The 12115-nt window shown below is 52.5% G+C and overlaps 1 protein-coding gene across 3 annotated transcripts in view; it reads left to right on the forward strand.

The window, feature by feature from the left end:
• The window catches only part of PPRC1 (peroxisome proliferator-activated receptor gamma, coactivator-related 1), a 20976-nt gene that overhangs the window by 3819 nt on the left and 5042 nt on the right, over window positions 1-12115 (forward strand). Inside the window, exons 2-8 of one of the 3 annotated variants that reach the window (XM_011977453.1) lie at window positions 4259-4447; window positions 5130-5175; window positions 5288-5389; window positions 5506-8416; window positions 9466-9519; window positions 10673-10730; window positions 11440-11510. In XM_011977453.1, the coding sequence (XP_011832843.1) occupies window positions 4365-4447; window positions 5130-5175; window positions 5288-5389; window positions 5506-8416; window positions 9466-9519; window positions 10673-10730; window positions 11440-11510 (3325 nt within the window). In that variant the 5' untranslated portion in view covers window positions 4259-4364. Of the gene's footprint in view, window positions 1-4258; window positions 4448-5028; window positions 5176-5287; window positions 5390-5505; window positions 8417-9465; window positions 9520-10672; window positions 10731-11439; window positions 11511-12115 lie in introns of all 3 variants that reach the window. The other 2 variants (XM_011977452.1, XM_011977454.1) reach the window with 2 other exon arrangements.

Here is a 12115-nt window from a genome sequence, read left to right on the forward strand (position 1 = left end):
GGTGTGTGCCGGGCGGTGACACGTGGACGCCACAGGAAAGGGAGGAATCGCCTGGGAGTCGATGCCGGGTGGCCGCGGGAGCCGGGCCGGACCAAGAGGACCCTAGGCCGTTTGCTGGGGGTAGGCGGGCAGAGGCAGCGTCTCTACGGCCATTCCTGGGGGACGCCGGAGGGGCAGAGCCGGGTGTCGGAAACATAACCCGCGGGTGGGGGTCAGGGGTTCGGACTTGGGGGTCGAAGGCTGAGACCTCCCTGTAAGGATGCCCAGTGGGGCTCCCTGAGCCCGGCGCCGCAGTTCCCTTTTCGGAGCCACGTGGGGTGAGGGGAGCAATTTTCCCGGGAGAACTTGTCTGCCTCCCCTCCCCCTCTAGGCGGCCCGGGCATCCACGTGGGTCGGGCTCCTGGTGGAGGGGGGCGCAGGCTGCGGGTCCACGTGGGGGCGGGGAAGGAACGTCCACGTGGCTCCCGTCCCAGGCTGTCGGGCATCTAGTATCGGCCTTGGAGCCTCGCTGACGCGAACTGGGTGTGTCTCCACCGGTCCCGCCATCTCCTGCCGGGGCGAGAGGCCCGGGCCGGGAAGGAAGGTAAGGGCTGCTAGAGTCAACTTTGTTCAGAGCCTTGGAGGTTTTTTTTCCCTGCTGCTTGGGTGCGCAACGTCTCTCCACTGCTGATGGTGAAGGACTCTCCAGATGTTCCGGGTGTTTGTTCCCTGCGGATGGCGGAGTGTGATGGGGAGGGTAGAGGGCTGAGGCTGAAGGGTTGTGGAGGAGTGAGTTTGTGGCGCTTCTGTCTGACCGGCTTGGGGTGGGTTGTGAGTCACGGGCATTGGCGTTTTGGTTGCTTTGCAGTCTTGCCTTATTAGTGATTCAAGGGGCATGAGGCACGCGTGTCAACATATACCTGGGACAAGGTTAAGAAAGGGAAAGGGAATCCTCTTCTCTCCTCACTTTTTCCTCCAGCATCTCTTTTGGGAAGGCATGCTCCTGTAATCTGACACACAGAAACTGGGTGGTCCGTATTTAAGGCCCTTTGGATATTTTGATGGGGATGGGAAAAGTTGGAGGCGGTTTGAGAACTATTCAACATGTTGTTCAGCAGTTGAACAGCTACTAGATGAGGGGGAATTCTGTTAGATTTTTTTTCTTGGCTTTCAAAAAGTGTTATTGTCTTACTCTACAGTGGAGGGCTTCTTAGAAGTTTCCACCTAGGGTGGAAGGGGCAGGAATTAGTTTGAACTGTTATCTCAAACAATTAAACTGAGTCCTTGACAGCGTTTTTTGTGTGTTACTAGGTGGGAGTTGGGCTGCAGGCTGCCTGGTAATGTCAGGTCCGGCAGACCAATCCAGGCCCTTGCCCAGGGGAGAATGGTTTCTGGGACAAGAATTTGGGAGCGCTAATCCCTTCTCCCCTACTTTCTCAGAGGTCACATCTTTCGGGGCTGGTGCTCCCTACCTACCAGAGCCCCAGGGACTAGGCTGGAATCTCAAGACAATGCCTAGCTCTCTATGAACCATTCATTTTCACCTCCATCAGGTGTCCAGTCAGAGAGACGCCCTCACACCTGACCTCACCCATCACTCAATTCCCAAATAGCACAGGGAGAGGCAGGAAGGATCCAAGGTCCAGCTCTAATAGGCATTAAGTGGTAATTTGGGATTGGAGAGGATCTTATGGAGAGATTGTCATTCCCTTCCCCCCAAAACCAAAAATGGGTATATGTGAGCTGGTCAGTCAACCAGTTATTTATTGAAATACCATTATGTTTAGGCACAGGGGATACACAGGTAAACCACACAAACATGGTCTTTATCCCTCAGGATCTATGTTTGAATTAGGATAGAACATGATAAATAATAGTGAATGAGACAAAAGTGCAGGATATTTGGGTTTATGTAATTGGCAGTAGTGATCTACTTTGCAGAGTCTGGGAAGGGACATTTAAAGCTGAGATGTTAAGACTGGAAAACCTTTAATCAGGGAATAGTGAAGACCTCAAGGAGGAAGAGAGCATGGCTTATTGGAGAAACCGAGACCTGTACTGCAGAGTAGTGGGAGAGGACACGCTGGAGCAGAAGTCTGGTGGGGAAGACTTTGTAAGCTATATTAAAGAGTTTAAACCTAATCCTAAGAGCAGTAAAATGCCATTGAAGGGACTTAGGGAGGGTCTCAGGCAGTGATCAGATATGCATTTAAAAAGCTTCTGGCTGTTTCTGAACCCTGGAGGGAGAAGGTTTGGTGGGGGAAAGCTAGTTGGGAGGTTTTTGAAGTTAGAGGTGCTGATGGCTGGCTCACTTTTAGCCTGGGCTTAGCACTTGGATGATCTTGGTACTCTGGGAGCTATGCTATTTGGGAATTGAGTGATGGGTGAGGTCAGGTGTAAGGGTGTGTCTGACTGGACACCTGATGGAGGTGAAGATGAGTGGTTCATAGAGAGCTGGGCATTGTCTTGAGATTCCAGCCTAGTCGCTGGGGCTCTGGTAGGTAGGTGGTGGCAGAGGAAGTGGAGTTGCAGCCTCTTGGCTCATCCTGGAGTGTTTGCTGAGCCAGGTGCTATTCAGGTGCTGGTTTGTAATTATAGGATTGTGAAGGCCTGGGAGGAGTTAGTGCCTAAAACCTACCACCTTTCACTTATTCTCTGGGCCTGGCCTCCTAACGCGTCCTTAACCAACCTTTCCTTTCCCTGGGCGTTGGTACCCAGCTCTGTTAGGAGGGTATATATTGTGGTGGTGGTGGGGGGGACACCTGTTGCTTTTTTCTTTTGGAAGTGGTGCAGAATTTCACTTTGCAGAAGGGGAAAAGAAAAGTCTTGCCTGTCTGTATGTGATCCTGTTCTCAGGCCTTTTTACTTCATGTTTCCTATACAGTAGTTTCCCCTTATCCACAGTTTCTGTTAACCTGCCGTCAACTGGGGCTAAAAATACGTGAGTACCGTACAGTGAGATATTCTGAGAGCCAGGGAGAGACCACATTCATGTAACTTTTATTACAGTATATTGTTTTAATTGTTCTATTTTATTATTAATTTCTTATTGTGCCTAATTTATAACTTAAACTTCATCGTTGGTAGGTATTGTATGTATCAATACATACCAGTGTATTGGTAGTATCTGTGGTTTCAGGCATCTACTGGGGGTCTTGGAACTTATCCCTCTAGGATAAGGGGGGACTACTGTAGCGGAGATCCCTGTGGCTCTGGCCTCACCACTACCATTCTAGTCCCTTCTGGCCCTGCCAACACCCACACTCTTGACAGGTCTGGGCGGGCTGCTTGATGCCTAACACAAGAGACCATAAATGCTGCTAGTTCTTAGAGGAGTGTCGGGCGGGGCCTTTCCATCTAGGGAATCAAGCTTTCTCTTCACTTGCTATCACCTGGTAGGAGTGGGGAAGAGGCCCTTTGCTTGGAATTACCATTGAGAGGTTGAGTGTCTCACCGTTGAGCTTTCAAAATAAGTGTCAGCCGGGCGTGGTGGCTCATGCCTGTAATCCCAGCACTTCTGGGGGCCGAGTCGGGTGGATCACTTGAGGTTAGGAGTTTGAGACCAGCCTGGCCAATATGGTGAAACCTTGTCTCTACTAAAAATACAAAAATTAGCTGGGCATGGTGGTGGGCGCCTATAATGCCAGCTGCTCCGGAGGCTGAGGCAGGAGAATCGCTTGAACCCAGGAGTCCAAACCCGGGAGTTTCAGGGGGCTGGGGGTAGTGGGGTGGGGTGTGATTGCCAGAAAACTTAATGCTGCAGAAAAGTCTATGATTTTAGAGTTGTGAGGAGAGATCACCGTGGGCTGGAAGCTGGGGTGTCTTCTTGAAGAAGATAGGATTTGCACTAAGCAGAGAGCAGAGACCTAAATGGGGTTTGAGGTAGGTGAGGTTGTTGCAGCTGCAGCTGTCTCTTTGCTGACCTCTTTTGCTTTGGTGAGCCCCTCAGACTGTTATCTTCACTGCTGCCAGTAGATGATTCTGAACAATCTTGATTTTTCTGATGTTTTTACTCCCGGGTTTTAATCTCCTGTGACTTTAGCTGTTTCTGGTTGGAGCCGAAATGTTTTTCTGCCCCAGAAGGTCCTTGAAAACTGCCATCCTGGCTGGGGCTTTTGCTCGTAGGTTGTGCTTCTCTGCCCTGCTAGCCCGGAAGTTTGGCAACAGTGGGGCAGCTGCTGAGTTTGGGCCCAGCAGTGGAGGGTACCTGATTTATGGAGCATACCAATCAGCTGCTGCCAGAGGGCTCATACCCTTCTCGCCTTCTTCTCTGCTCCAGGTGCTGCTGCACGAGGAAGGGGGTGATTCTGGCTTTGTCAGTCTGTCTCGGCTGGGCCCATCTCTGAGGGACAAGGACCTGGAAATGGAGGAGCTAATGCTGCAGGATGAGACGCTGCTGGGGACCATGCAGAGCTACATGGATGCCTCCCTCATCTCCCTCATCGAGGATTTTGGGAGCCTTGGAGAGGTGAGCTGGGGCTGGGCTTGGATATCTTCAAGCAGGAGCTTTACATGGGAGGCTCTAGCTAAAATTCTTGGCATGGCTGTGCTCTCCCAGGACCTTAGCTTCTTCCTGGGTGCCCAACCTGAACCCTTCAAGTGTATTTTTTGTCTCTAAGAGGGAAATAGGCTGCAGGCTGCCAGATTATGTCCCATGTAAGAATTCCTTGCCTAACTTGGACTGTAGTCCAAGGCCTTTCCCACTGTCTAGGCCCCTGAACTGCATGTCCAGAGGGTTCTGATCTCTGTTTTTGAGCTCATTTCTAGCCTAGCCGATGGTTGTCTGCTGAGCGTCCCACATCTTATTTGAGGGTAGGGGAATGTGTGAAGCCCAAGCTTGAGTCAAGTCTGACAGGTCCCTGTTGACACCAGAGAGCTGGTGGATGGTAACTGAGATCGGAATCTATGCCTTCTGGTATTCAGATCCCTCTTGCTGCCCCATTAGCTGAGTTGAACCTGGGAAACTGATTCTTTCGATATCCAGTCCTTAGTGGCATAGTAGGTCATTAGGGATGTTGGTAGGACCTTCTGGTTGTTTTTCTGGAGCAGAGCAGGTTATCTCTGGAGGACCAGAATGAAGTGTCGCTGCTCACGGCTCTGACGGAGATCTTGGACAATGCAGATTCTGAGAACCTTTCTCCATTTGACAGCATTCCTGATTCGGAGCTGCTTGTGTCACCCCGGGAGGGCTCCTCTGTGAGTGTGGGACCAGGGGAAGGGGATTGGTATGAAGTTTAGACCCATGCCTGTGGACCTACTCATATAGCTCTGAAGCATAGACTGATCTCAGGTCTTTCTTTCCTCTTAGCTACACAAGCTGCTTACTCTCTCTCGGACACCCCCAGAACGTGACCTCATCACCCCAGTTGACCCATTGGGGCCCAGTACAGGCAGCAGTAGAGGGAGTGGGGTAAGCCTGACCTAGGGGGCTTCAGAAACTCCCAGGTGGGAGGAATGTGTGGGGACAGGTCTGGAAAATACTTTCCCAAAGAAAACTCCTCCTGAGACTTCTCTTCTCTCCTGCAGGTTGAAATGTCTCTTCCAGATCCCCCTTGGGACTTCTCCCCTCCTTCTTTCTTAGAGACTTCTTCCCCCAAGCTTCCCAGCTGGAGGCCCCCAAGATCAAGACCACGCTGGGGCCAATCCCCACCTCCCCAGCAGCGCAGTGATGGAGAAGAAGAAGAGGAGGTGGCCAGCTTCAGTGGCCAGATTCTTGCTGGGGAGCTTGACAACTGTGTGAGCAGTACCCCGGACTTCCCCATGCATTTGGCCTGCCCTGAGGAGGAAGATAAAGCAACAGCAGCAGAGACGGCAGTGCCAACAGCTGGTGATGAGAGCATCTCCTCCCTGAGTGAGCTGGTGCGGGCCATGCACCCATACTGCCTGCCCAACCTCACCCAACTGGCATCACTTGAGGCTGAGCTTCAGGAGCAGCCAGATGATCTGACGCTGCCTGAGGGCTGTGTAGTGCTGGAGATTGTGGGCCAGGCAGCCACAGCTGGCGATGACCTGGAGATACCAGTTGTGGTGCGACAGGTCTCTCCTGGACCCCAGCCTGTGCTCCTGGATGACTCGCTAGAGACTAGTTCTGCCTTGCAGCTGCTGATGCCTACACTGGAGTCAGAGACGGAGGCTGCTGTGCCCAAGATAACCCTCTGCTCTGAGAAGAAGGGGTTGTCATTGACCTCAGAGGAGAAGCTGGACTCAGCCTGCTTATTGAAGCCCAGGGAGGTCATGGAGCCAGTGGTGCCCAAGGAGCCTCAGAACCCACCTGCCAATGCAGCACCGGGTTCCCAGAGAGCTCGAAAGGGCAGGAAGAAGAAGAGCAAGGAGCAGCCAGCAGCCTGTGTGGAAGGCTATGCCAGGAGGCTGAGGTCATCTTCTCGTGGGCAGTCTGCCGTAGGTACGGAAGTGACCGCTCAGGTAGACAACTTGCAGAAACAGCCTCAGGAAGAACTTCAAAGAGAGTCTGGGCCTCTCCAGGGTAAGGGGAAGCCTCGGGCTTGGGCTCGGGCCTGGGCAGCTGCCTTGGAGAATTCTAGCCCTAGGAACTTGGAGAGAAGTGCTGGACAATGTAGTCCTGCTAAAGAAGGCCCTCTAGACCTCTACCCCAAGTTGACTGACACTATCCAAGCCAACCCTGTACCAACCCATCTCTCACTGGTCAACTCTGCCCAAGCCAGCCCCATGCCAGTTGACTCTGTTGAAGCTGATCCCACTGCAGTTGGCTCTGTTCTAGCTGGCCCTGTACCTGTTGACCCTGGGTTGGTTGACCTTGCTTCAACCAGTTCAGAACTGGTTGAGCCTCTCCCTGCTGGGCCAGTGCTGATCAACCCAGTCCTGGCTGACTCAGCAGCAGTTGACCCTGCAGTGGTTCCCATCTCAGATAACTTGCCACCAGTTGATGCTGTCCCGTCTGGCCCAGCACCAGTTGATCTAGCACTAGTTGACCCTGTTCCTAATGACCTGACTGCAGTTGACCCAGTGCTAGTTAAGTCCAGACCAACTGATCCCAGACGTGCTGCAGTGTCATCAGCCCTGGGGGGTCCAGCCCCCCAGCTCCTCCTGGAGTCAGAGTCCTTGGACCCACCAAAGACCATCATCCCTGAAGTCAAAGAGGTTGTGGATTCTCTGAAAATTGAAAGTGGTACCAGTGCTACAACCCATGAAGCCAGACCTCGGCCTCTCAGCTTATCTGAATACCGGCGACGAAGGCAGCAACGCCAAGCAGAAACAGAAGAGAGAAGTCCCCAGCCCCCAACTGGGAAGTGGCCTAGCCTTCCAGAGACTCCCACAGGACTGGCAGACATCCCTTGTCTTGTCATCCCACCAGCCCCAGCCAAGAAGACAGCTCTACAGAGAAGCCCTGAAGCGCCCCCTGAGACTTGCCTTGTGCCTGTAGGTCCCAGCCCTGCTTCTCCTGGTCCTGAGCCACCTGTAAGCAAATCTGTGGCCTCAGCTCTCACTGAGCAGGTGCCATCCCAGGAGATGCCATTGTTGGCGAGACCTTCCCCTCCTGTGCAGTCTGTGTCCCCTGTTGTGCCCACACCTCCCGCAATGCCTACTGCCCTGTCTTTCCCTGCAGGTGGGCTGGGCATACCCCCCAGTCTGCCGCCACCTCCCTTGCAGCCTCCTAGTCTTCCAGTGTCTATGGGGCCAGTCCTACCTGATCCATTTACTCACTATGCCCCCATGCCACCCTGGCCTTGTTATCCTCCTGTGTCCCCTTCTGGCTATCCTTGCCTGCCCCCCCCACCGACAGTGCCCCTAGTGTCTGGTACTCCTGGCGCCTATGCCATGCCTCCCACTTGCAATGTGCCTTGGGCACCCCCTCCTGCCCCAGTCTTACCTTACAGTTCCACCTGTACCTATGGGTCCTTGGGATGGGGCCCAGGGCCTCAACATGCTCCATTCTGGTCTACTGTACCCCCGCCTCCTTTGCCTCCAGCCTCCGTTGGGAGAGCTGTTCCCCAAGCTAAGATGGAGTCTAGGGGCACTCCAGCTGGCCCTCCTGAAAATGTACTTCCCGTGTCGATGACTCCTCCCCTCAGTGGGCTACCTGGCCACGGAGCTCCACAGATAGAGCCTACCAAGGTGGAGGTCAAGCCAGTGCTTGCATCTCCCCATCCGAAACATAAGGTGTCTGCCCTGGTGCAAAGTCCCCGGCTGAAGGCTCCAGCAGCTCCAGCATGTGTGTCTGCTGAAGGTGTGACTGTTGAGGAGCCTGCATCAGAGGGGCTAAAGCCTGAGACCCAGGAGACCAGGCCCAGGGAGAAGCCCCCCTTGCCTGCTACCAAGGCTGTTCCGACACCAAGGCAGAGCACTGTCTCCAAGCTGCCTGCTGTCCACCCAGCCCGTCTAAGGAAGCTGTCCTTCCTGCCTACCCCACATACTCAGGGTTCTGAAGATGTGGTACAGGCTTTCATCAGTGAGATTGGTGAGTGCCACACAGTTCCCCTACATAGTCCCCAAGTTGGCTGGGGGACTCTTCTCTGTAGAACAGGATAAGCCACCCTGATGAGGCTGGCCTTTGTTGGATTTCTTTGGGGGAGTTTTTTGTTTTCGTTGTTTTGTTTTGAGACGGAGTCTGGCTGTGTCGCCAGGCTGGAGTGCAGTGGCGCAATCTCGGCTCACTGCAACCTCCACCTCCCAGATTCATGCCATTCTCCTGCCTCAGCCTCTCAAGTAGCTGGGACTACAGGTGCCCACCACCATGTCCAGCTAATTTTTGTATTTCTAGTAGACACGAGGTTTCACCATGTTAGGCAGGGTGGTCTTGATCTCCTGATCTTGTGATTCACCCGCCTCAACCTTCCAAAGTGCTGGGATTACAGGCGTGAGCCGCCGCGCCAGACCTTTTTTTTTTTTTTTTTTTGAGATGGAGTCTCCCTCTGTCGCCCAGGCTGGAGTGCAGTGGTGCGATCTTGACTCACTGCAACCTCCGCCTCCTGGGTTCAAGCGATTCTCCTGCCTCTGCCTCCCCAGTAGCTGGCATTACAGGTGCTCACATCCACACCCGGCTAATTTTTATATTTTTAGTGGAGGTGAGGTTTCACCATGTTGGCCAGGTTGGTCTCAATCTCTTGACCTCATGATCCCCCCACCTCAGCCTTCCAAAGTACTGGGATTACAGGTGTGAGCCACCGTGCCTAGCCTGTTTCTGTTTTTAAGAGATGAGGTCTCCCTGTGTTGCCCAGGCTGGACTTGAACTCCTGGGCTCAAGTGGTCCTCCCACCTCAGCCTTCCAAGAAGCTTGGATTTATAGGCACAGATGTGTGCCACCATGCCTGGCTGTGGAGGGTTCTTCAGAGGCAGAGCTCTGGGTTGGTTTGAATCCTTCATGCTTTGTGCTGCTACCTTGGTTCACTTAGTACAGAGGGCAGGGGGAGTGGAAAGGGAGAAGTGAGATGATTTGGGGGCTTCCTGGGACCTGTGTACTCAGTTGATAGGGGGTCGTTTTCAATCCTGTGTTGTGTGCCTCCACAGGAATTGAGGCATCGGACCTGTCCAGTCTGCTGGAGCAGTTTGAGAAATCAGAAGGTGAGGGAACATGGGTAGTTTTGTTCCAACTCTCTTTTTGGTGATACTTCTTTTGGGCCTAGCCCTGTAGTTGCTTTAACTAGGGTGAGAGGGGACAGCCTTAGCCACTAGAGCAGCTCCCTAATTGGAAGATGGAGACAAGATTGAACTGTGATGGTAATCCAAGCTAGGGACGGCAGTGATACAGGAAGGAAGGTATTATAAAAGAGTAGACTGAGAATCCAGGCCGGGCGTGGTGGCTCATGACTGTAATCCCAGCACTTTGGGAAGCTGAGGCGGGCGGATCACGAAGTCAGGAATTTGAGACCAGCCTGGCCAACATGGTGAAACCCCATCTCTACTAAAAATACAAAACTTAGCTGGGCGAGGTGGCGGGTGCCTGTAATCCCAGCTTCTCGGGAGGCTGAGGCAGGAGGATTGTTTGCACCCAGCAGACAGAGATTGTAGTGAGCCGAGATTGTGCTGTTGCATTTTAGCCTGGGCGACAGGGTGAGACTCCGTCTCAAAAAAAAAAAAAAAAAGGGAATCCAAGCAGGTTGGAGTTGTTTAGGGACGTTTTTCTAGAGGGAAGTAGCTTTCAGGCTGGACATTGAAAGACAGGTAGGAATTCACAGAGAGAATATGTGTGGCAACTAAAGGCAAAGGGTAGGTATAGGAAGAATGGCATATGGCACATTCGAAAGGCAATGAATAGCTGGCTTTCTCAGTATAAGGCATGGATGTAGGTGCTATGGAGGACACTGTATCCTGTTCTCAAGGAGCTTATGGTCTAACTGGGGAGAAGAATCTACAGAAATGATTCCTGAGTTGGTAACAAGGCAAAATAGAAAATGTGATTTGTAGAATGAGAGTAGGCTGTGAGGCCAGGAAGCTAGTTAGGCAGATCATAGATCACCTTGAACACTAGGCTTATACATTTGGACTTTATCTCAAATTCAGTGGAGGAATGTGGGTGTTTCTGAGCAGAAAAGAGACATGATTAAAAATAGTACTTGGTCATCCACTGGAGGAGACTGGATCTCTTCAGGGAGATCCCAACAGGGAATATATAGGCAAAGTGGATTTTCCTCCTTTGGGTCTCAAAGCAAGCCCTTCTGTGCCGCCTCAGTTAGAACATCTGGTTGGGCTTTTAACTAGTATGGTTTCTTTGCAGCCAAAAAGGAGTGTCCTCCTCCGGCTCCTGCTGACAGCTTGGCTGTAGGAAACTCAGGGTAAGTATGGAGATGTGAGCGAGTTACCCTACAGCTGTTGGTCAGCAGCCGGCTGACACTCCAGGACCATCAACTGGATGCATCTGTTGCAGGGACGTTGTAGTCAGCTCTAGAGTCTTTCCCTGTTTCCCCACCCCTAACTCTGCCCATCACTACTGGGCAGTATCTTGGGTGGTGAGGTGAGGACGGGCATGTTCACTGCCCTCCAGCTGATTCCAATCAGGGGTTCCAAATGTCCTGGAGGTGCCTTTTATCTCCTGGCAAGTCATGCCTTTGGGATTTCTTTCCTTCATTTAATAACACTTCAAGTTCACTCAGTGCTGGTAATGTTGTAACTTAAAGTGGAGGAAGATATTAATGGCTAGGACTCATTTTTCATGTTCATGGTCCTCCTGTTCTGCCAAGCATGTTCCCCTCCACATTGATTTCAGGTTGGTTTGAGCTGGGCAGGTGAGACTCCTGATGTGAAGGAGGTGGCGGGTATTCAAGGTCATAGCCAGCCTGCCTCTTGGAATTGGGCAGGGCTGAGTTGAGACCCAATCTGTAGTTCAGTCAATAAGACCCTTTTGTGCAGGAAGAAGATGATGGGGGCAGTTTGTGCATCCCATTCTTCTCTGCACCCACCCCCTCCCGTTGATTTGTGAGAAAGGCAAATGTACAAGATGTTGAGGAGGCAATGAATCAGGCTTTCCCTTTTCCCCCCCGCCAGCGGCGTTGACATTCCCCAGGAGAAGAGGCCCCTAGACCGGTTACAAGCCCCAGAACTGGCCAACGTGGCAGGTGGGTTCAGGGTGGGGAATTCTGCCTGTGATTAGTCTATGCGGCAACAGTTGCTGAGCCTACTCCAAATCAATTGTGTGTAGGCATTAAGGATATAGAGATCTGATCTCCAGCCTTGAGGTACTCACAGTCTAGAGGGCAGAGGTGTAAACAAATGAGCATGTTGAGTATCAGGTGCTATGTTACAGCCTATGGGCCGGGCACAGTGGCTCGCGCCTGTAATCCCAGCACTTTGGGCGGCTGAGGCAGGTGGATCACTTGAGGTCAGGAGTTTGAGACCAGCCTGGCCCACACAGTGAAACCCTATCTTTATTTAAAAAATACAAAAATTAGTTGGGCGTGGTGGTACACGCCTGTAGTCCCAGCTACTTGGGAGGCTGAGGCAGGAGAATCACTTAAATCCAGGAGGCGGAGTTTGCAGTGAGCTAAGATTGTGCCGCTGCGCTCCAGCCTGGGCGACAGAGCAAGACTCCATCTCAAAAAAAAAAAAGAAAGGCTGGGCGCGGTGACTCACGCCTGTAATCCCAGCACTTTGGGAGGCTGAGGCGGGCGGGGATCACGTGGTCAGGAGATTGAGACCATCCTGGCTAACACAGTGAAACCCC

Source organism: Mandrillus leucophaeus, unplaced genomic scaffold (genome assembly GCF_000951045.1).
Source record: "Mandrillus leucophaeus isolate KB7577 unplaced genomic scaffold, Mleu.le_1.0 Scaffold18, whole genome shotgun sequence".
Lineage (NCBI taxonomy): Eukaryota > Metazoa > Chordata > Mammalia > Primates > Cercopithecidae > Mandrillus > Mandrillus leucophaeus.